At 36.4% G+C, this 26,649-nt stretch overlaps 1 protein-coding gene across 2 annotated transcripts in view; it reads right to left on the bottom strand.

Moving 5' to 3' along the window:
* The window catches only part of LOC127653807 (E3 ubiquitin-protein ligase RAD18-like), a 79,630-nt gene that overhangs the window by 11,522 nt on the left and 41,459 nt on the right, over positions 1-26,649 (bottom strand). The window contains exons 10-12 of one of the 2 annotated variants that reach the window (XM_052140581.1): positions 26,466-26,585; positions 23,848-23,986; positions 7,086-7,132 (exon numbers count right to left, since the gene is read on the bottom strand). In XM_052140581.1, the coding sequence (XP_051996541.1) occupies positions 7,108-7,132; positions 23,848-23,986; positions 26,466-26,585 (284 nt within the window). In that variant the 3' untranslated portion in view covers positions 7,086-7,107. The remainder of the gene's footprint in view (positions 1-7,085; positions 7,133-23,847; positions 23,987-26,465; positions 26,586-26,649) is intronic. The other variant, XM_052140582.1, reaches the window with a different exon arrangement.

Below are 26,649 nucleotides of genomic sequence, written 5' to 3'. Positions count from 1 at the left end.
ATTTGCAACGGCTTATCCTAACATGGAGTGATCCTAATATCTTCTAGATCAGTTCTTAACAAACAGAACTAATCGATTTGTTTAATCTGAAATGGAGCTTTAAGATGGCTTCATAGATTGAACACAAGGCAATGCGTGTCAAGGAGCTTCATTGTCAAAAGAATGGCAACATATGAGACCATCTTAATCTGAATGTGAATAATAAAAATGGCAGTCCCTGGAAATCTGGGAGACAGTCCTTACAATGCAAGAATGAGGGTGAAATGTTTCATGTGTCCCAAAAGAGTAAAGTCTGCAATATACTGCAAGTTCTTAGTTTTCTTAACAGGCAACTTGTATGAAAAACATTGTAAAAGTAGCATGTTAAATAAGCTGCACCAAAGACAAACAAAATCCCATAGATTTGCACTGAAGGCACTCAAGGCATATCTAGGAGCCAAAACGTCAGAGACTTGGTGGCGTTTTCAGAAAACGTACAAATCTATTTGAATCTCCTTTTAGTAACTGCATAGAGCATATTTTTTTATCACATACATGTAATACTTGGTTACAGAATATTAATTTATAGCCTTTAAGTACTTATTAGGCCATGCATTAGGACATAAAACAGCCTGGATTTGTTTGGAGGACAGAAACATCAACAGATCTAAAGCACTACATGTCTAGAGAACTGAGAAGGACAAAGAACATTGGCCTCAAAATAATTATCACAATGGTTACGGTTGTTATCGTACTGACGTGCCATACTAGGTCCATCTATGTTGGCTCAGCCTGTTAGCTAAAAAATAAAATACAAATTTAATGTAGCAAATTCACAAACAAACAAAAACTGTTTATTCAACCTCTCTTGATTGAACCTTCAACAAGTATACAATTTCCTTAGGGGTCGTTAAAAAAGTACAATTTAACCACAAGCAATACACTATACATCAACAAATTAGTGGACACCCCCTTTATTTAACATGTTTGGCATTTGTAATAATTCCAGTCAACACAAATCTTAATGTGGCACTCTAAAGAATTGTGTGCTTCCAATTTTGTGGTAACAGTTTGGGGAAGGCCCTTTTCTGTTCCAGGATTTACAGTGCTGTGAAAAAGTATTTCATGCTCGAAAACCCTCCAATGTTGCTGAACTAAAGCAGTTCTGCAAAGAAAAGGTGGCAAAAATTCCACCACAGTGTTGTGAAAGACTGATCTCCAGTTATTGGAAGCATTTGGTTACAGTCCTTGCTGCTAAACATGGCATAACTACTATTAAATTTAAGGGGGAGGTTAGTTTTTCCCATTGGTGATATAGGTGTTGGACAACTTTTGTGCTTATATATATATATATATATATATATATATATATATATATATAAAGGCTATCGATTTAACGAGTTAATCGAGTTAACGAGTTTTAATTTGATTAAAAATAACACGTTAAAACACGTTACGCAATTGCATAACACGTTACGCAATTAATCGCAATGCCCCCTGACCATAATAAGGAAGATTCCTGAGAAATGCAAACCCGTTTACTCCAGAGGGCAGTAATTTAAATTTCAGCTGTGTGGCAACATGCAGTTTATACAGTGAAGACTGTAGCCAGACAGCACAAAACAGACATTCGTTACATTCTTGCGTTCAAAACATTTGATGGAGCGCAAATTCGAACTAAGGGATCTCAAGATGTGTTCTAAGTATTAAATTGTATTTAACTTGACACAGTGACCTAAAAATTTTATGTTTATGACGCAACGCAACTGAGACACTACACAAGCATGTCTGATGCTTGTTGAAATTGACGGGTCCTTAAACAAGCCCTAATAATGAATCTCGAACTGATTGACAAATTTACTTGTGAAATGGATTACTGTGAACTGTGTGCCAATGAATGGATTATGTTCAATAATATGGTAGTAAACAATACATTGTATTTTAAAGTCGTTTTTTTGTATTGTCTTATCAATGATTAACTCTTCTGCCACAAGAATGTAATGCATTTTAATTATCTGAATATATATACACACACACATACATACACACACATATATATATAGACACACATATACATACACATACATACATACCACACACACATATATATAAAAAAACAATATTTAAAAGATAACTATGTATAATTATTTCATCATCATATATTGAAGTATTGTTATATGAGGGGCTTTCTCAGCAAATATTTGTATATGCGATTAAATGAGTGATTAATTAATTGGGACATCATGTAATTAATTTGATTAAAAATTGTAATCGATTGACAGCCCTAATATATATATATATATATATATATATATATATATATATATATATATATATATATATATATATATATATATACATACATACATACATACATACATACACACACAACATACATACACACACACAACACGCACAACCTTGAGGCGGATGGGCTACAACAGCAGAAGACCCCACCAGGTACCACTCATCTCCACTACAAATAGGAAAAAGAGGCTACAATTTGCAAGAGCTCACCAAAATTGGACAGTTGAAGACTGGAAAAATGTTGCCTGGTCTGATGAGTCTCGATTTCTGTTGAGACATTCAGATGGTAGAGTCAGAATTTGGCGTAAACAGAATGAGAACATCGATCCATCATGCCTTGTTACCACTGTGCAGGCTGGTGCAGGTGGTGTAATGGTGTGGGGGATGTTTTCTTGGCACACTTTAGGCCCCTTAGTGCCAATTGGGCATCGTTTAAATGCCACGGCCTACCTGAGCATTGTTTCTGACCATGTCCATCCCTTTATGGCCACCATCCCACTTCCAGCAGGATAATGCACCATGTCACAAAGCTCGAATCATTTCAAATTGGTTTCTTGAACATGACAATGAGTTCACTGTACTAAAATGGCCCCCACAGTCACCAGATCTCAACCCAATAAAGCATCTTTGGGATGTGGTGGAACGTATTTTGTGTTTACTCCGGTTGCCTTTGTTTTATGTTATATCTCGTTTGAAGATGTAAAACAATTTAGTATGAAAAATACGCACGCTCGCAAATAAATAAATAAAATAAAAAATCAGGAAGGGGTAAATCATTTTTCACTGCACTGTAATTAAGCCAAACAGTGAGTGGAAGAGCGAGGCAGATTCTAAGAGACAGGTCAGAAGGCTGCGGACAAATAAGAATAACACCGCTCTTTCTTAGTGTAAGAGGTCCTCTTCATCCCTTACTCTGACAGAAAACATTTCCCCTCCCAACACCCAGACCGACCTTCATCGCACAGATGTCCATATGGAATCACTTAAAGTTTAACATGAAAGGCTCCATAAAATGTTTAACCTCAAAAACACAGAATCATGGTCCTTGTGTTAGATGGACCTCTGAAGAAAAACAATGTTAAGTTATGGAATTTGTGCCATGCACATAAAGTGAAATGTTGAGGGGAGAATGTGTGCAAAAATAGGTGGTGCTCAAATACACCTGTACTGTTTACCTTCTACACAATTCTCTCCCTTCATCTTTTTTGTCTTTGCAAACAGATTCAACACAATAAAGCAGGAGCTGAATCCTTGCAGATAAGCCTTCTAAGAACCATAGCTGAAATATTTTATCCATATGCTTAATGAGAACACAAACAAGTCAGTTTTCAGCCCCCTGGTTCATGAATCACTAAAAGCATTTGAGAAATAGTGAGTGGCATTGAGCGCTTGCTTATGACTCTAAGCTGCCAGTTCAAAAGGACAAATGAAACAAATGAAATCGCCTGGGACACAAAGGCAGCCATATGTCTTCATGAAGGTTTAACCAAACAGAGACTGAGTGGAGGGATATTTGTGTTTCATAAACATAACAATGGGGGCGTTAAAAGGTTTATCAATTCTGTAAATGCATAAAATATCTCAATGTTTCTGTGTTTGGGCACAGACTTTCAGAAACAGCTCAGAGATGCAACACTTCTGACAGAACACTGAAACAGGCGAGACATATATGCACATTTCTTTTATATTGAGTATTAAGTAAACCACAACAGACCAATGTTAATGGTCAGTCAAAGAGCATTAACTACATTTTAACTAGCTTCCATTAACCTATGTTAATATTTGTGTTAATAAAAAACAAAAAACAAGTTACACATTTGTACACATCCCAATTTGCATACATTCCATCCCAATAAGTAATATAAATAGCCATAAACAGCCAATATTTGGCTAGTCTGAGATTATTTGCATTAAATTGATTACCTGTCTACTCTGCAAATTAACAGAAGTGTCAGGTTCCCCTTTGTATTGGTGCCAAAATATACTGACCAACCTTGTTAAAATACTAATGCATATGGCAGTTGGTTTAACCTGCAGCTGGTTAGAGTGCAATTCCAAATGCAGGGATTGTTTGTTTCAAACTACGCTTAACTCACGACCTTAAAACGCTGTTTATCGCACGATGCAACCAAAGTGAGATGCTCCAAATGCGTCCGTCTGATGCATGTGTACATTGACGTGTCCTTAGAAAAGCCCTTATAATAAATCTACCTCAGACAGATTGACTAATTCAAATGCAAATTCGATTGCTGTGGACTTTAGGCCTTATGTTTATTAATATGGAAATAAACAATATTTTGCATTCTAAAGCCACTTTTTGTATCATCTTATCAATGCTTTACTCGTCTGCCACAATGTTATGAATTTTAATTATCAAAGTTTTTGTATTTATTAAATATATTCATAAATATTTTAAATTAACAATATGTAATAATTTTATTTCATGTTACTGTTATTTGAGGCACTGAGCAAATATATGTGATTAATTACACAGTGGTGGTGGCGAGGGGGTTAAAGCACATAACTGGTAATCAGAAGGTTGCTGGTTCGATCCCCACAGCCACCACCATTGTGTCCTTGAGCAAGGCACTTACCTCCAGGTTGCTCCGGGGGATTGTCCCTGTAATAAGTGCACTGTAAGTCGCTTTGGATAAAAGTGTCTGCCAAATGCATAAATGTAAATGTAAGATCCATATCATGCCATTTTGGAATGCTACAACACATCCTGTGTATACTTAGTCCTAGTGTGACTTTTAGTCTACCTCAAACAGATAAAACTCAATTACAAAATGGATAGCTGTGGACTGTAGACCAGTAACAGTTCAATGCTGGAATGAAAATAATATTATAATAATAATATTGACTTCTAAAGCCACTTTTTGTATTGTCAATTCAACGCTTTACACATCAAGGCATTTTCAAAAGCCTTTGAATTATCTTTGTTTTAATCGACTGATGACCCTAAAAAAAGCCAATGATCGAAATGCAAGTGATTTTCTAAAGCCGAGCATTTGCTGTAAGGACCATTATGATACAGTACAAAATACTGACAGAATCTCTGACCATAATTAAAGTGGTCAGATGCCAGTTAAGTGCCAGCACTGAGGTCTGTTAAGCCCGTGTCAAAAAAAGTTATATGAGGCCTGTATTTAAGGACAAACAGACTTCCCATTAGGCAATGTCTACATGGATTAATCCAAACAGACATGCGCAATGCCAGGACACTGACTTCAAGATTTTGTGCCAGAGCAACTTCTGTATGTAAGGATGGGAATCATAAAAAAGATTTTAATTCTATTAACCAGTCCCACCAGGATTTCACAGCACGTTTTTGCCAAGAGAGAAGAGTTGGTGAAAAGAGAGGAAGAGCCGAAGAGGTAAGGACCAAGAGCGTAATCATGATCCAGTTTTATCCTTTCCTAGACCATGTAACCATAAACTGACCAGAAAAATTTTAACTGATCAATGAGCAAACCACCTTTAACTCTCACTGTATCCAAGTTGTTACCATGTGCAGAGCCCCAATTCACACCTCAGCCAATAGGCTGATAGAGCAAGATGACTATTTTCACAAAGAAATAAGGGCTGCACAGAATAGATTTTTTTTTTTGTGTTAATTTTCAAACCTCCGACACACTGTTTAAAAGTTTAGACAAGGCTTTCGACAGTGAAGACAAAACATTCTGCTTTCACTTTAACATTTGTATGTACGCAAAACTTTCCAGTTTCACTTTAAAATTTGCATAATGGCTAATGTAAATATTTGCCCATGCAGGGTTAATGACACAGTGACAGAGAAGACGAGAATTAGATGCTTATTTTAAACTGTGGAGATGATACATGGTTGCTGAGCAGTTGGAAATGTATTGACTGCTTCCAGCTTTCTGAGCATTTGTTTTGCCAGCTGTCAATATGGAGAAAATTGACTGGATGACCTCAATTTTACAGTTTATATGGAAAAATTGCAGGACTGGTTAATGATTCTTCCTACTTCTACTTGACTATACTATACAAAAACAACACAACTTTTTAGTAACAGCTCAAACTTAATACCATGTTTGACATAGCCACAACTAAAACTACCAGCAGTAAAAACATATACCGGTAATAGAAAACTCTGATGGGTTTTATATAGAGTCCTGAGATGGACCCTTAAAACCTGGGAGAAATGGATGGGTGTATGTTATATTTTGACAGAACTGATCTGGTGAGATACATTTGAGAAAGGTCTTACAAGCTCCAGATGTGCTGGAACAAGAGATATCTGATCTAAGCTAACAACTGTGCCTTCATCAGATGACTGTGGATGCAGGGATTTTGTCTGGGGCAACACAGGCTGTCAAGAAATAAACTGCAATTTTTTTATTTATTTTGTTGAAAGTGGCAAAAATGAAACAGAAAAATCAGCAGTGGTCAACTGAAATGAATTGTTTGATTTCACTGTCAAATGGTAAATGGAAAATACATTCCTATAATGTTTAAGGGAAAAATTATTCTAGACTAATATCAACAGCATTTGCAACCCATTTTACTTCCATAAAGTGATGCATTTCTGAGTGAAACAGAATATACTGGAACATCCATTAAAAAGGTAAATAGGGCCCATTTTGATTTGTTTGACTTTAAGCAAAACATTTTCATAGATGCTGCACAATGTTTAGATGTTTCTCTCAGTTGTTTGTTCATATTATCAATTCAAAATGACTGATTCATGCACACAAAACTTTACACACTTAATAAATGGTACAATGTGATAAGTGTGTAGTTTCTCATTGTGTTCTATTTGAAGAAATACTTACTTCAGAAGCTGCTGTCGGGTCTTCAACAGAAAACATCTGAGATGGAGCTGCAGCAAAAGAAGACATTCAGAGACATCATATATCAGAAGGCCAAGTCGGAATCTGCAGACTTTTCACAATTTCTGCACTTAGTTTGGGGGGGGGGGGTAATCTGTAGAACTTGAAGATTAGTAATAAGGTATGAAAGGCTATATTGTGAACAGAGGAATTTAAACAACCCCTTCAGTCATGACAATATTAAAAATATAACACACCCTCAAATGCCTTTGGCTTTTATAGAATAGTTACAACATAATTAAAATATTAGTGTCACAGATTTTCATTAAAACAATGTTTTATTAAGCACATTCATTAATTGGCATGACATAACTATGTTACTATGCAACAAAATAATGATTAGGAATGGGTGCAGTGCAGTGATATGGTGGTGAACAAATGTTTTGCATCATAGCTGTTACTATATCATGTATTTCAGCATGGCCAGAATGTTGACCTGACCAATGAGAATCCAGAACCATAGTTCTCAGTTTTATTAAATTTAAACTGTGTAAAAATGGAGCATAGAGTATGGCTGGGTGATAAAACGATCTTGAGGGTGTCGCTAAAAACGCAAGCAGTTCGGCTTTCTCAGACCATACAAAGTTGCTAAAGATTAGGCTACGCCGGCCATCGCGGTATGGCCAGGTCCAGACCCCGGATTGATTCCATCCGGACCGCAAGACTTTATGATGGCGGTTGCACCCTCTTATCATCTCTGGAGAGCAGTGCGACTAAACAACAGTGCTGTGTACACAAGCTCTGATCTTTCAGAGCTGTATTCTTGAATATTATTCTCTAGCACTAAACACGCCTCATTTATGCCCTGTCCAGCTCAGCACGCGTTGCTTCTTTTCTTCGCATGCGAGGAGACATGAGGTGCCGCTTATGTTAACGTGGTTCCAAAGAGCATTTAGACCATAAAGTTTATTCTTTATTAATCATCATATTACAAGTCTTTAATAATATACAAATAGATTTCTGTTCTAATTCTGTGAAAATTAATCAGATGTCATCATCTCTGGTATGGTTGACAAGGAAAGTACAAAAAAATTACTAGTTGGTAGCCTAATTTCTCTCATTTTAATGAAAATATAAAAATTGTCCACTAAGACATTTTCAATTTTTCTCTCAGGGGATACCCCTGAACCCCCAAACAGTATCATTCCTCAATCACAAGGACTTCTATGCCCCCATACTTGGGTATCCGAATGTAAAGAAACATAGAAATAAATAATTTGAACTTAAAAATATTCAAACAAATACTGGACTGCTGTCATTAAGCTTCAAAACAAACAGATGACCTTACATTTTGGTAGAATCCCTCAGACCCCACTGCTTTAGCTGTCTCTAGGACTGCAATGCAGTTTTGTAGAGACTATTTTGACCGTTTAGGATTTTTTGTGGATCTTCTGCCAAGTTTGAAGTAGAAGAAGAAAAAAAAGTGCAATGTGCAAATGTGAATGTATTTTGGGATAAATATCGATATCGAACGATATTAAAAATAATTTTTTGATAATATTTTTGACCATATCGCCCAGCCTTTGCTCAGAGTACTACATTTTTATTGGAAGTTAACAACATTATCAAACTACCCAAAATATTTAATAAATGACCAAGCAAAAATTAACAACCTAATCTCTGGTTCCCTCTCACAAGGGAGAGCTCTACCTTCACATTCATCATGTGGCTAAATCTAATCATTTTGACTCATACTGAACAATATCCATGTTTTATTATTCCACATGGGCCATACAAAATGTTATTTCAAGGAGAAATGGACCAAAAACAAAATGCAAATGTTGAGTCACTACCCTCGTTTCCAACAAGCACAGGCTTGATGTTATGCGATATTTGTGTCACAAAACACGTGCAAGCCATTCGCACATCACAAGCCAATTAACTATTTAACCCTTTTTGGTGAATCACACCTGCAAAATCCAACAACATTATTTCCAGGTTTAGTTTACATTTTGAATAGACTCTTTTAAACCCCAATCGTTTAATGTAATTTTGAGTGTGACCATGGTTATAGGGTGTACCTGTATGCAGGGTTGGAAATCTCAAGGATTAACAGTGTGTAACGTAGTTCGATGGAAAGGAGGCGGCGAGAACCGGCTTGCCAACATAAATAATATTTGAATGAATAACTTAAACAAAAGACAAACACGGACATGACTGTAAACTATCTCTCTCTCGTCGCACCACCGTCTGCCATCGACCTTTATCCCTCTCGGAGGCTTAATTAGCCTGATAAGGGACCGGGTGTGTATAATCACGACCCAGTCCTGCTCTCCGTTCTGCCACACAGTGGTGTTTTCTTTATCATATCATGTGTTGTTCCGAAAGCAAAAAGAAACAAATGAAACACTGACTGTAGGCTGTCATCTGCGCAGCATGACCGGAGCTAAGCGGGCACGTTTACTCACAAAGTGAAAGTGAAGCGCTGCCGGCTCGTGATGCACGAATAACTTGCACGTGATGCACGAGTCGGTTGCGTACACTGCAGTCTCAGGTGCAGAATTTCATATAAAATTGTTTACTCCTCTCTCACCATTGCTGGCATGCAAGTGATTACCCCTTGGTTGCTGACCCCTGCAATAATCATAACAGACATAACCAGATGTCTTCTGTGGGCTCAGTAAATTGTAGGGCTGCAACTATTTTGATAATCAATTAGTCAATTATTTCTAAATTAGATATTCCACATCTTACCCAATACTTCACTTCAGTACAGATAAAGCACTGTTTACAGTTTGAAAGCAGCAGAAAAGCTTAAACAACCGAACTTTACAGAACACTTGCAGTGCAGCAATATTATGATTCTGCAGGCATGAGCAGAATTGTGAATACACTTTCAACGATGACTCAAGTCCACACTATGTGTGTGTGTGTGTGTGTGCCGTATGTGTCCGAGAGAGAGAAACAAGGTCTTGACTCTGCCGTACAGGGCGCATTGGGCACATCTCTGCTTGAGAAATGATTACAGAACTGGTCTTGACTGATGAAATGCACAGGAGAAACAATAAGCAAGCCGTACACAATGCAGGAAGTGCGGAAATTGTAAAGCTAGAGGCAGTGAAGGAAGGGGGGAGTGGTAACACAGAGGGAATTGGTTGCACAGGAGGAAGTGTGAAAGAAAAAATACAAATAAACACTATTATATAAAAACATGGCAATCATAATAATAGCAGTAGTAATAAGTACTAAATTATTAGCAATAAATGGTAAATGAAAATATAATTTTTAAATGATAATCAAAAAGATTCCCTCATGGTCAAGGTTTTTGGCATGATAAGTGGAGTCAGCTGTCATCCTTGACTTTAATATCAAGAACACGGAAATAATGCATATCATAAAAAACAAAGCATGCGCCGACTGTACAAAACAGTAGCTGAAGCGGCGCGTGCTGAATTGAGATAAACTGATATAGTTTATAGATAAATATCAATACATACCAATATATATTATAGATATCAATACAGTCAATAGAGATTTTATTTAGAGAAAATAGAGAAAAATTAGCAATTTTTTTTACATTGTAACTGTTATTGGTCAACAATCTTTACCGAACAGCTTTCATATTAGATCATAGACTAATGCATGTTGTGAAGTATGTGCAACTTTCTGTGCATTTTTCTCATATATGTGGCTTATGTCAATTATTTTCAACAATGTCCTGACTGTTTCAATGTCAAGTCAATTTTACTTGGTGAATTCCATTTAAAACAGGCTATTAGTGTTGCTCTATTGCTCCTGCACTTTTAAATTGTTTTCAATAAATATGCTTGTTTCCACTAACGTTGATTCAGTGAATGTGTGTCACGTTCTATATTTAATATACAATGATCATAATCCAAGGCAAGTATGTTGCGGATAAAAGTCCCTTTGCCAGCCCCTTTATTACTTGGATATGATAAAGAGAGCACATACTTAACAAATGTCTTGACAACTTGTTTTAACAGGTCCGTGAGAGCTAATCAAGACTGCAATCTAAGATGAGAGGAAATGAGGATGTAATTGAGCATTGATATATACAAAATAGCAGTCCAATCATTTAAATTGCAATATTCAACAGGGTAACAGTGCATTGTACAAGACTTCATGTAATCTACATTATAAGTAATTTAATTCATGTTAGATGGTCGAGACGAAGGCTTGGAATGACTTCAGGAACAACTGTCAATGACACCAGTCAATGACACCAGAGTCCGTCCTTCTGTTATCACTGTTTAACTAGTGACAGGACATTTAAAGGCGCTGCAGGCGATTTCAGCTGTCTCACTTACTTTCGCCATTTTCTTCACTTCAACGTACTTCCTTTCTCTAAAACCCTGCTGTAAAAAATCTGAAACCATCACAAGCAGAGAACATTTCTGACTGGCTAGTTTTATGATGCTCCCCCAAGTGGTTTTATTTTTTTGTTGATTTACAAACCCTCGTGCTGTCAGTCAGATACAACTGTGATTTCTTAATCTCAGAACACATATTTCAGGAATATCAGTCAGGTAGTGAGACACTTCAACTCCCATTGTCTCATGCAATAAGCACGATCCGCTCCTCAGTTCGGAGTCGTCATAACAGTTTATTTTGCGATTAAAATGCTGACAATACAATTCTTTACATATCAAACAAATACAGCCACATGAAACATTAGAATTACACTTGTTGGGGTCCGGGTAGCTCAGCGAGTATTGACATCGACTACCACCCCTGGAGTCGCGTGTTCGAATCCAGGGTGTGCTGAGTGACTCCAGCCAGGTCTCCTGAGCAAACAAATTGGCCTGGTTGCTACGGTGGGTAGAGTTACATGGGGTAACCTCCTGGTGGTCGCTATTAGTGGTTCTTGCTCTCAATGGGGTGCATGGTAATTTGTGTGTTGGATCGTGGAGATTTGCATGAGCCTCCATATGCTGAGTCTCTGCAGTGTCATGCACAGCAAGCCACATGATAAAATGTGCGGGTTGACGGTCTCAGAAGCAGAGGCAACTGAGACTTGTCCTCCACCACCAGGATTGAGATGAGTAACCGCGCCACCATGAGGACCTAGTAAGAGGTGGAAATTGGGCATGCCAAGATTGGGGAGAAATGGGGATTAAAAAAAAAATAATCTCACTGGCATTACTGTTGTGTCCAATATTGTTACCACTGCTAAATCTTTCAATACATGTTTCTTAACAAAACCTGAATCCTTGGTTCACAGAAGAATTGAATTCATCAATGAGTCCCAAAAATTCGAATCCGAACTTTGTTTGAATTAGCCACTCATTCCTAATGTTGTAATAATTAAATAAGGTCAAGATCCATCAAAAGGGACACAGAGATTCAACAAGAAATTTATCAGATTATCCAACAAGGGAATTACATGAGACTAGAAAGTGTAGTGTGTTTCCAACTACTAGAAAGAGTATATATATTTATACACACACACACACACACACACACACACATACAAATATATATACATATATTAGGGCTGTGAATCGATAATACAAATTTTAATCGAATTAATTACATGTTGTCCCAATTAATCGCATATACAAATATTTGCTGAGAAAGCCCCTCATATAACAATAACTCAATATATAATGATTATACATGTCTAGATCAATATATAATTATACATAGTTATCTTTAAATATTTAAAAATTATATAATATATATATTCAGGGCTCTACAGTGCGAGTATTTCACTCGCATTTGCCCCTAAATAGATATGTGCGAACCGGAAAAATTATTTACGAGCACAGTGTGCGATTAAAGATTACAAATGCACCCCCCTATAATGTGAACAATTGAAAAAAGTATCGTAAAGGCGACATCGCATTTTATTTTAAGCGAAATTTGGGGATTTGGCGAGGGGGATTCGCAAGGTTCAACTAATGAAGTCTCTTCACAAGGTTTACCGGAGACGGCTAAAGTTAGGGATGCTGAAAAAAACGTTAGCAAAGCTACCGTGACCCCAGCTGTCACTTCAACGTCCACTGTAGCCGGTGGAGGGAGAACATATAGATTCAATGCAAATTGGCTCAAAATGGCTAGAGTTCGAAAACAACATCATGTTCTGCAAATATTGTAGAGGGCAGAAACAGATGGGCAACTCGTCATTCGTGTCAGGAAACCCGCATCTGAAATAATGATGGGTCGTTTGCGAACGAGTTGGCTCTTATAGGTGAATGTTGGGAGCCGGCTCGCATATCAGAATCTATTTATACAAATATTTAAAAAAATTAAGATATGAATAATCAAAAGATTTAAAAATAACGAGAAAAAAAAAACAAATAAAATAATATAGGCTAAAATGCTCAAGTGCACACATTAGTTCTGACTGTCTGCTCAGACTAAAAGCCTCACCTGTTGTTCCTGTCAATCAGACACGCAGTGTCAACCAATGAACCATAGATGCGTGAGGGAGGGCGGAGCCAACTTATGTTGTTCAGATTGTATTAGTTTTGAATCGTTACATTTATATGCACTTGTTTATATAAATTAAAAAGTTATACTTTAAATGCACACGTGAAAAAGCATCCTACTTTTTTTACATTTATTTCAATTTGTGGGATGCTGCAGTTTTGCAAATTATTTATTTTTCTTTGATATGGTCCATTATTCTATTATCAGTACCGCCGCTACCTACATGCATACTACGCAGTTTGCGTAGGGCATCAACTCCCTAGGGGCGCACCATCTTACCCTAGGATGGCACCAGAAAGTCCACTGGCTGCCCTTACTCGCTTGCTATACGTTATTCAAGGACCCGAAAGCAGTTGCGGAACACAGGCGATCGCTTCACGCTCAGATCACGCGTAGGGCATCAATTTGGCCAGTGGTGGCCCTGTCTATTATGATGTTCAGATTGTATTCATTTGGAATGGTTAGATTTATATGCACTTTGTTTATATATAGTAAGTTATACTTTAAATGCAAATGTTTAATAGCATTATTTTTCATAACAAATCAATGCATTTTTAAATACATTGTGGTTAAGGTAGAGTATAATTTCATTTAATAATTTAATTGTTGTTTTAACACCAATTATGAAAAGAGCCGGAATGCCCATCGCTAATCTGAAAAGAGATAGTGTAGCGAAACATAACATCTCACAGCGGCATATCCAGTGCTCTGGATGAGACAGTAGAAACCATCAAGCTCGGTGTCAGCAGCCTTGAGAAGGCAAGTGCTGCAGTCTGAGGAGGAGAAGAGGAAGCAGCTGAAAATAAAGATAAACATTGCATACTTCATTGTGAAAGAAGAAGAACCTTTTGTCAAATTTGGGCCGCTTATCCACCACAAAAATAGAGATTACATTAATCACATATGACAATGTGTGGAGATGATCGGTCAAATTGCTGACATAATGAGAGATCGCTGGCTGACCTCTAAGTATGCCAGACGGTCAACATACAAAAGCAGCTAGACAACTGATATCCTTTGATTCTATTAGGCATGGGTCAATGTGTGATTTGGGTGGTATGTGCTGTTCCACAGATGTGTCCCTTAGTACACGCACACACACTCATACACGCAGTATAAATATGTATGCAATAAATTGTTTGTTAATAAAGTCTGTATTAAATTTTCACTGTGCTCCTAAATTTTTTTGTGTGCTCCTACATTTTTTCATTTAGGAGCGCATATACTCCTTGGGAAAAAGTTAGCGTAGAGCCCTGTATATGTATATATGTTAGGGGTGTGACGAGACGCTTACTCCACGAGACGAGACACGACACGAGATTGGGTTCACGAGAACGAGACAAGACGAGATTTTTACACAATTTTTAAGAAATCCTCAATGATGAAATATATGAATGGAAAATAGTCTTTTATTCAACTGAAAAATCACAAAATGCAAAACAATTTAGGTGCATTTTGAAATCAACTTGTAATGAATGTTATTTTACTTCTATTTTAATGAATTCTATGCAGTAAAGGACATGCAAAATGTTTTGCTATAAACTCTACCGACTGGCTTCTCCCCTGTACGATTTCACATGAGAAATCTAACTCCTTTCCACAAATCGAACATAAAAAAAAATATAACAGTATAAATAAAATAAATATATAAATAACAGAAATAACACTTTAAATGCAAACAGTAAGTGTATCCATAATCAAAGTACTGCTCTTTCAAAACTACAAGTGCAAACAGAAAAAAAATTTTTCTTCAAACATGAAAAAGAGATAAATTAACTACACAGAACAGCCTAAGATATGGTCAGCTAGTTTTAGTAGAGAGCTGTGGTGGTTCTGTATGTGATTTTGCATAGTGCTCGTGTTAGCCGCGGTGTACGGCATTATTTTCTTACAATGTTTACATATTGTGTTCGTCTTGTCTGTCACTCTTTCGCAGTTTCTTATTTCTGCAGGAAAACCGAAATGTTGCCACACAAATGATTTAAAAGTGGCAGGGGCATCTTCAATACTAAGTTCACCCTCACGCTCCATCACGCTGACATCACAACAACTCTCGAGACAACTTTTCACCTCGACGAGATCTCGTCACACCCTTAATAATATATATATATATAAATATATATTTTTAGATAATTAAAATGTATTACATTCCTGTAGCAGAAGAGTTAATCATTGATAAGACAATACAAAAAGTGGCTTTAGAATACAATGTATTGTTTACTACCATATTATTGATCATAAGTCAATCATTGGCATACAGTTCACAGCAATCCATTTCACAAGTGAATTTGTCAATCAGTTGGAGATTTATTATGAGGGCTTGTTTAAAGGCCCGTCAATTTACACCTACGTCAGACATCTCGGGTGTGTTGCGTCATAAACATAAAATGTTTAGGACACAGTGTCAAGTTAAATATAGTTTAATACTCAATCTTTAAACACATCTAGAGATCCCTTAGATTGCATTTGCGCTCCGAGTGTTTTGAACGCAAGAACATTTTGCATGTTTGTGGATCGAGTAGTGACACTGCCTACTGAAGTGTTTTCTTCACTGTATAAACTGTGCGTTGCTCATACAGCTGAAATTTCACTTACTGCCCTCTGGAGTAAACAGGTGGTACTACAAGCAGCAGGGACTGGTCAGGGATGGAAGGAAAGCTGAATGCAGCAAAATACAGTGATATCCTTAATGAAAACCTGGTCCAGGGAACTCAGGACCTCAGACTGGGCCAAAGCTTCACCTTCCAACAGGACAATGACCGTGAGCATACAGCAAAGACGATGCAAGAGTGGGTTAGAGACAGCTTTTTGAATGTCCTTGAGTGGCCCAGCCAGAGCCTGGACTTGAACCCAAACAAACATCTCTGGATAGACCTGAAAATGGCTTTCCACCGACAGTCCCCATTCAACCTGACAGAGTTTGAGAAGATCTCCAGAGAAGATTGACAGAAAATCCCCAAATCCATGTGTGCAAAGCTTGTCACATCATACCCTAAAAGAGTTGAGGCTGTAATCGCTGCCAATGGTGCTTCAACCAAGTACTGTGTAAAGGGTCTGAATACTTACGTCAATGTGATATTTCAGTTTTTTCTTTTTAATAAATTTGCAGTCATCAAAAACCTTAGTCATTATGGGGAATGGAGTGCAGATTGATGTAAAAAAAAATAATAATGTGAAACAATGTGAAAGGGTCCTGCATACTTTCTGAATACACTGCAACTGAATAAACAGCAAAAAAGGCAGATCAAGTAGACCAATGAAAATAATAGGAATGCACAAATGTGGAATTTCTGGGATGATAACCTATAACTTACAGCTCACTGTGGCCGATACCAATACTCAATATAAAAGAAAAAAAAATCATCTTAGTTTTTAAATCTTAACTGCTGCCGTTTAAGTTTTGCTGGATGAAACATGAACCAGAAATGTGCCTATATTACAGATAATGAATGTGGATTATACACGGCAATACACTTGCATAAATTGTATAGTGACCATTTATATAAGTGTTTAAGGTAATCCTGACGAATCGCTCACAGGGAGAGAATAATTAGGTGATAAATTATCAGCATTTAATAAACATTACACAACAAAACCCACAATGCAAACCCTAATCTCTGTATATGGTGTAATATTTATGCTGCTGCCAGACTGCGAGCGCATCAGTGTTATACACCGTTTGTGCGTGTATTGTGTACATATGCATCTCATTCACAGTTGCTTATTAACGTGCTTATCTGTGACAGTACTATATTAAAAGTGAAAATGCATCTTTTTCTCTACGTTTTGGCCTTCCTTCCACACTGAAATTATGTTTTTGCCAGTGAAAACTGAGCTTTTTGAAACTCTCATAAGTGGATACATTTAAAAACACCATCTTCATGTTGTAATGTGAACTGGACAAACTGATATCTGAAACAGATGACGTATTTGTTGTCATGTGATACAATTCAAACGGTGGCCAGCGCAGCACTGTTGTACCTCATTTTCACTTTGATACCATTGTTAAAGACAAATGTTACTTTGTAGCCTGGCACTTACTGACACACGCGCTGATGCTTCAGAATGCCAGAGTCCCTGTCTGAAGTAGAGAAGCCGCAATCAGTCTTAGGAGATTCTCAGCGACAAGCAAAAAGACCATAAATTATTTGCAGAAATATCGGCATGATAATAATATTTACATTTTCTCAGTTATCCACTGCCAATATGTTGTGCAACCCAAGAAAATAGTATTTAACATTTCCTTTACACTTGGAAATGTAAGAACCACAAAATCTACTTTAAACTGTCAAAGGAGAAAATAAACAAACTTATGCTTTCATGAAATGGTAAATGTAAAAATAAACTCTTGTATTTTGACTGTGAGAGAGATACCATGTACTGTAAGTTTGGGATGTTGTAACAAATGCTGCAGAATGTCTGCACAGAATTTTTTTAGTTTTTTTGTAAACTGATATTATTATTCTGAATAAAATGTTATAATAAGTTCCAGTTAAATAAGATGATACCAAACAATTAGAAATAATCACATTGAAAAGGCACAAGGTCCCAGAATTACAGTACATATATAAGATGACTGCAACTAAAAATTATAATTAGCAGCTAAGGTCAGTGAAAATTCTTGTGCCTTGCGGGTTAAAAAAAAAATCATAAATTAGTAAAGGGAAAGATGTAGGTACATTTTCGTTCGGTTGGAACCCAAGGAACACGTGAGTGTAATAATTGGGCCTAGAATAAAAGAACTGTGTTGTGCTGCACGCAGTATATTTGGACATGACACCCCTTTCATCATCATGTCATCAGCTTGCTGGAGAAAGGCAGTGCAAGGATTCTATTTGTCTGGAATTTCAGTTCCTCTCAAATAATAGATGGGTATTTTAAAACAGAGTCTTTTTTCATCATCAATACATTATCATATATATCTCTTGGTGTTCTGAATAAAATGGCGCATTGGTAATCCTTCACTGACTGACTGTCCGAACTCTCTAGGGCAAAACCAAATAAACATGGGTGTATATACAAGGTAATCTTTAGACTTATCCCATATTACCATTACATTTAAACAGCTTAAAGGTGCACACAGTAATGTTTTTACTCATTAAAGTTTAACTCCTAAAATGTTGCAATATATGTAGGAAATCATGAAAACGTACATTTAAATGAAGACTCCAGTCATATCAGTAATCTTATAAAAGCGGTTACATGGAGGCTTGCATGTTTGAATCACATGACCAGACGAATACCAATCACTTAATCTTAGTAACAGTCCTGTTATTTGAAACTTTCACTCATTGATTAAAGTCTAAATCATGGATAACTGTGAATACTACATTTCTACAATGGCATCTGAAATTGAAAACTACTGATTTTAAATGATGCTGCATCCAAGCAGCTAGGTGCCAGTGAACGTCCAAGATGACACAAAGACAAAAGTAACTGAGTGCACCTTTAAATATGCAGGCCTTCAACAAATCAAGGGCAAAAATGTGACGGCAGTGGAGTGTGTGTACTGATTTGCATTAGAGCATGACTGCCAGAGATGGTCTATAGCATTATCTTGCTGACAGGGGCCGTATTTTGGTTGGTTGGCATAAAAAAGATTTATGAGTTAGTGCCACATCTCAAAAAAAGTGTCAAGGATGACTACTTGTTTGCTCTGCTTCCATGAAGGCTGCTTGCAAAGATCCGCCTCAATTAAAATAAGGTCTAAGAAAATAGTGTACCAAAAATGCTAGATTTACCCAGAGAGTAATACCAGTAATATAGCTGATAACACAAATCCTATTATAATATTAAAAATATATTCCCATTTACAATGCAAGTGAGTGGGCTCCAACATTTTTCAAGCTCCAAAAAAAGACATAAAAGCAGCATAAAGGTAATCCATACAATTGGCTTAATCCATGTCTCCTGGTACATTTTGGGTAAGGTCCATTTGTACACTATTGCACTTTCAATGAATGTCTAAGGGGTCATTGTAAAAAAAAAAATATATATATATATATATATTCATGAAAAAAAAAAAAATATATATATATATATATATATATATATATATATATATATATATATATATATATATATATATATATATATATATATATATATGTATATATATTATTTGATCTGTCAAGCTGTTTTTATCATTTATCTAAAGTGGGACTACTATTTAAAAGCTGGTGACCACAGCCTCCAGTTTATAATTGTAATGTTTTCATTTTACAGTTATACTTTTGGAATAATTAGACAGTTTCTTATTTTAAAGGTTTCTTCTCTGTGCTGAACATTTATCTCATACTATCACTATCAGAGCATTACTGTACATGTTTTCCTTTTGTTATTCCAAACGAGGAACAAGTCGAAATTATTTTCTGTGGTAATCAGATTTTAATTAAAATATTCATCCTAATCTCAAAAATACAGGCATCATCCATGCGAATAAACTCCAAGCAGGATCTGGAGTCAAATACAGAATACTGCTCAGCTTAAGCATGTGCAAAAGGGATATATTTGTGTGGTAAGCCAACTAATAAACAGCAAACGAAAATGCTTTTCTCATTATCATTCACCTTGGTGAAATGGTTCACCGAATTCTGAAAGCCACACTGATAAACATCCACCACTGGGCACCTTCTGCAAACTATTAAACCAAGTTACAGTGAGACTTGAGCTAAGCAGGATCACACAAAAGGTCAAAATACCTTATAGATATCCTAACATCAATGTACTTAAGATGTAAATGCAGAGATTCTTATTTCAACTTGTGATATTATTCTACACAAATTAACAAAAATATTTGCACTGTTCCAAAAGCTAGTGAGCCAAATATGGAGGCAGTATTTTAAGGCATCATAGCCACACTCCTGAAGCCAAGGCTGTTCCAAACTTTATGCTGCCTACTCTGATACCTTGCTTTGACCAAATTCTAAGGCAGAATCGCACGCAATCGTCATAGAATGCATTCCCAGAACACATTGCAATGGGTAAAAGTGATAAGTCCAAGTTGATTATAAATCGACTTGGCACCCAATATTTTGGTACAATGTCATTTTTATGCTTACAGTATTACATGTTACATCAAACTCTATAGAAATCAACAGAGAATACATTTTTACATGCAAAAACAAGTTGAAAAGGACACAACCCTACTTGACATCAATGGTGATCTCAAATGGAGCTGAATATCGTCAGTTAAGCAGACAAAACCAATCATACCATCTCGACAAACACAGATGATGTTGATGAAATTTCTTGAAATGCAAAGCTTTGTGAAAATAATCCAAAGTGCTTCTCTGTTCACCATGTCAAAAGGCATGTAAAGAGTATGTAAATATCCATGTGCTGCTCAATGCATTTTTCCTGGATATGTCACGGTCCAAAATTGATCTTTAGAGGCCATTAAAAAACCTAAAGTAACTTGAATAGGGAGTAGTAACCAAGATACATAATAGTCCAACTACGTAGTTGTAAAACTGTCTAGACATCTAATGGTGGATATATTTATGATATTAATGTCCAACTTTTAGAAGCAAATTAATTAAACGTTACTGACTTATTATCAATCATGATGTACTTTTTATTTAGATACATCAAGGCCAATTTAAAAATGGACAACTGCCATTGTTTTCATTATAGCACTATAAAGTAAGTACTTACGGTATAATACTTTATGATTTCATACCCTGAATATTTAGTGCATTCATGTATTTGTATTTATTAATATATTAGTAAATGACTGTATACACCCTTCCCCATTTATACATGCATTCGTTCAGATTGCTTGTTTAACCATGAGTGATCGATTGTTCAGCTCTGTGTCCACACCACTGATGTTGCATCGGACTCTCAAAATGTTCTTGACTTGTTCGGGAGTCGTTCCATTCTGTGGATTCTGTAGAGATGACTTTTGTTTCTTTACTTCTCTCGATCTCAAATGAAGCCCTGCCCACTAATAGATACGCACAGGACACGCATATGAATATTGCAATATACACAATATAGCAATATCTCTATCAATTAACAGTTTATATTATCGACACTGTATATATCATCATATTGCTCAGCCCTTGCGTGAGTCATTTTTTTGTTTGTTTCAATGTCTTTGTTGTGGAAAATCAATAAAAGCTGTTGACAAAAACAGCAAAGCTAATTCAATGACTTGCAACAACAGAACAAAATGACTGAACAGACCCAAGTGAGAAAAGAATCAAGGCGCTTTTTGCTTTAGATCAGTTTTTCCAACCATTTTTGCCGCCCCCACAGCACCATCAGTAGGCTTAATTACCCATTCATTGACCAATGTCTTAATATAATTTAACATTATCATTAATACAGCTTATTATTGATCTTTGAGTATTGTTTTGATCTATTAACATCCTTTTATCAATAGAATAGAATCAATTTAGAATTGTTTTTTTTTGGTTTGTTTTTTATAAAAAACTGTAAAGAACAGAAAGGGCATTAAATGACGCATTCTCAATGACAAATAGACGGTGTGAATCTCATCTTTTGGAGTTTGGACATCTGTTACACAGAGCAAGTCATGCCAAACTCTCTGTGCCTATAACTTATATGATATCATAAAAGATCAATATAGGAATTCCTTATAGGAAAATCCTTAATATTTTTATGTTAAGCCATACATTTTGTTAGGTCCAACATAGCAAAATTCAATTATTTTTGCCTAACCCCTGGAACCTGCTTACGTACCCCCTTAGGGTACATAAACCGCCGGTTGGGAATCACTGCTATAGATTGTCACCTTTACTTTTTGAAGCATGAGAATGCCTGAGAGATAACGGAAAGCATTAGACGAGGGTAGTGACACAGTGGAACCCATTTGCTCGGTGACTGACAGGTTCTATTCTGTTAACCTCCAGCACCTTGACCTACACAACTCACATGATGATTAAAGAGCAAAGACCTGTCAATATTGCGTTAAAACAGAAGGAAATTGGCTCATCGACATCGGGAGAGGAAATAAGACAATCAAAGTGTGTGAAGAGATTCAGGAACAGAGCACTGCGATTGATTTGGAAGGTTTCCACACCTGAAAGTTTTTCTGTCGCAGGATTCCAATAACACTGATATTTAATAGTGAAGATGTGGACCCATGCAGAATGCGGAGGGGACTAGAGTAACAAAGAACACCTGGGAAGAACATTGCCTCAGGTTTGGGTTTACAGTATTCATGGTGGTAATAATAACATTGCATAATCCAATACAAATCAAAGCAAGTCCAGGGATCTATTAAATATTTGAATGTAAATTAAATGCATACTTGAACAAAGAATATGTTTAGGTGTACACCAACAGAACTGATTTGAAGTAAACTATATGGCCAAAAGTAAGTGGATTCCTGAACACCACACCAATATATGCTTGTTGAACACTTAATTTAAAAATCAAAAAGGCATTAAAGGCTTCCACTCTTCTGGAAAAGCTTTCCACTAGATGTTGGAACATGGCTGTCGAAATTTGATCCCATTCAGAGAAAAGAGCATCAGTGAGGTCAGTGTCCTGATGTTGGGACAAGGCTCACAGTTAATGTTCCAATTCACCACATAGGTGTTCAGAGTGCTCAGGTCTAGGCTTTGTAAAGACCAGTCAAGATCTTCCAGCCTAGACTTAGAAAAGCATGCCTTTATGGACCTCACTTTGTGCACAGGGGCAATTTCATGGCCAATGAGGTTTGAAGCACACATTTTGCAAGAATGTCATAGTTCAACTCCTGGAATAGCCAAACCCATTACTTAGAAGATGGTGTCCATATACTGGCCAGAATACTGTAGTGTATAACAAAAACAAAATTAAAAGAATACAAAACAACCCCCACCCCCACCCTATTTGCCCCTTTTAAGATCCTGTCCTAAATAAAGGCAAACTGATTTGATAAAAAAATTAAATCAAAATCAGGCCAAAGTTAAAAGTTGCCAATACTTTATTTTGTATAAAACAGATAGTTCCAGTCTTTCTTAAACACTCAATATAATACCAGCTATGATACCAAACACCTGTAGACCTAGATACTCTGCATCACTAAGCAGCACCCACAGAGACTAACTATTAGCATCAGTATCACTACATGTTAGAGACTAAATCTTCAAGTGGAAGTATGGCACTTAGAGAATGCTTTATAAAACAACATTTCAATCAAAGTGTGTACTCCTAATATTTTTATCACCCTGTGTTGGCTTAAAGTCTGGATAAGGGAGTGTCTGGGTCTGTAACGGTTGAAACACCATGACATAAGTATCATTCATTCCTGAAACAAGGGTGAAAATCAATTTGTTTTCAGAAACTGAGATAGTACCTGCTGACTGACACATCACTGATTGCAGGGCTTGGTGATCTTGATGGAAGCTCAATTACAACGTCCCTCTCTTCACTCTTTACCTTCAGCATTGTGGAAAATAAAGGCTTGGTAGTGTTGTGAATGCTGTTATGAGCAGCTGTTTTAAAAGATGAGGAAGAAAATGCTCATGTCAGCCAAGTAAATGTCACTAGTATCCCATTTTTGGTGAATTTCATCTATGAAACAAGTCTCTTGATCTGCTATCGGGACTTTTTAAGGCACATGATTGGTTTAATCACTTCAAGTTGGTTTGCTGAGTAATGACCAAATCTTAAGCATTCCAACGTCTTGAGGGAACTGATAAATCTTTTTATTTTGACGTATCCACAGTTCAAAATTGGCACTGGAGAGCAAATAAAATGGAGCTACTGGAGGTTTGCCTTGTAATTTATTTAGGAATACATACTGTAATCTGATACTCATTGATTTTAGGGATATTTATACATCATTACTGGAGAACTATAATTCTACAAATCAATTGAACTAAATTTATGAAACAAATTATCATTTCAGGCAGCCCAGCCATTTATTTCTGCAAACTATTTATTGACTCTTAAACAGGGTGGGCGATACGCTCAAAAATATTATCACAATATTATTTTTCATATAGTTCAATATACATTTATATTTGCATATAGCCATTTTTTTTTTTTTTAAATATCCAATTTGGCAAAATAATTTTTTTTTTAATCCTAAAATAGTCTCTACCAAAGCATTGTGAGCCCAGAGACAGCCAAAGCAGTGGTATCTGAGGGATGTTCTACCAAAATATGACAATATTTTATAGAGTTTATCATTCGTGTGCAGTTGGATATGAATGTTAAAAGATCCATCTGTTCATTTTGAAGCATAATGACAGCAGTCCAGCATTTGTTTGAATATTTTTATATTTATATAAAACATTATGGGCTAAAGGCGATTTGGTACCACGTTAACTTGCAGTGCCTCATATGCGGGGAAAAGAGGTAGCAAGTGCGGAGCGGGACAGGGCATACATTAAGCGTGTTCAGTGTTAGAGAAAAATATTCAAGAATACAGTGCAGAAAGATCAGATATGATGTAACCAGCACTGTTGTTTTGTCGAGCTGCTCGACACTAGAGACGATGAGAGGATGCAACCGTCAACATGATGTCTTGCAGTCCGGATGGAATCAATTGACCCCGGTGACCGGCATGTAGCCTAATCATTAGCAAGGCAGCTAACATCAGCAACTTTATGCAGTTTGAGAAAGCCAAACTGCTTACGTTTTTAGTGACACGCACCTGAACATCTTGTTGTGGAACATAGGCAAAATATCGAAAATTACTAAAAAGCTTATCATCGATATTGTGGATTTTTTCCCCCGCAATAAATAGAGATCATTTTATCGCCCAGCCCTACTCTGAAGTCCACCTATTGAGATATTGAGGTTAAGGGGCCTGATATATAAACACTACAATTTTCCATGCACATATCGGGATTTATAAAAAATACACTTGCCGTAATTATGTGCGCACCGTTCGGACACACTTGACTGCATACACACTCTTTTAATGATGTGTGTTAACTGACGACTCCAGCTGGACAAATAATTAATTGAACAGACCGATTATAAACTCTAATTTTCATTTAATTCATATTTAGGAATACAAAAGTATGTAGTTAAGCAATTGAAACTGAAGTAATTGTTATCAAGCCAATAGAAGGTTATATTACTTTTATGTAACTAATTGAAAAGGCATTCAAATATAAGCTATAAAAGGGAAATATTGGTAGAAGCAAAATTACTTGGGTTTTTATGTCAGCAAAAAACATTTTGCCAAGGGATATTCAAGTTATATTATTTGAAAACAAGTTAATATCTAAATAAATCATGTTTCTTCATGGTGCAGCATCTATCCTTTGGGCACATGTGACAATTACAGTCTTATCACTTATATTACATTCTCATACTGTTAAACGCAGTAATCACATGTTTGGATGGTGAAATGCATATGGTAACTGTAAGTAGATGAGGATATGCATAGTAAAAACAGGTGTTGTACACTCCATATATGGTTATTTTGGGGAGGAGACGGGGTGAGGAATGAATCACGTGCATGTACGCAAGCTGGGATTTATTAAGGGAACTATGAGCAGGTTCTGGCATACGTAGAATTTTATAAATCCGATTTTTATTTTTTGCGTACGCAAAATCTGATTTTGTGCTTATGCACACTTTTAGGAAGAAATCTAAGCAGAGTTTATAAATGAGGCCCCTGGTGATAACAGTACAGTGCTGAAACCTCATCAGTGTAGGCAATGGATTCTACAAGCCTTTGTTTATTGCAATTGGCTTTATTACATTTCTCAAATCATAAATTAAAATGAATAAAAGCAGGTTATGACAGCATACCAAGACAAATTATAAATCAAGCTAGAGTATGATATAAATGGAGATATGTTATAAACCTACAGTATATGACCTGCCTGAGATAATTGACTGACTCAATTTTGAATCAATTTTCACGAAAGCAGGTTCTTGAAAAAAAATATTTATATACCGTACTGTAAATATGCTCAATTGCATCTGGAGAGAAATGGAAGACAATGATACCTTTTAAGTCTGTCTCCACTGTTGACGGCTCTTCCTGATTGATCTGTGTTCTCTTGGAAGTCTCCAGATGACCTCTGACCTGGGCGATTAAACGGGAAAATTCACTGCTGTGCTGCTTCCCTAGGAAATAAAATTAAAAAGGAAGAGTGAAATTTAGACACATCTAAAATGTAAGACTTGTACC

The sequence above is a fragment of the Xyrauchen texanus genome, chromosome 13 (assembly GCF_025860055.1).
Source record: "Xyrauchen texanus isolate HMW12.3.18 chromosome 13, RBS_HiC_50CHRs, whole genome shotgun sequence".
Classification (NCBI taxonomy): Eukaryota; Metazoa; Chordata; class Actinopteri; order Cypriniformes; family Catostomidae; genus Xyrauchen; species Xyrauchen texanus.
The sequence above is the reverse complement of the archived record's forward strand: the minus strand, read 5'-3'. Positions and strand labels throughout refer to the sequence as shown.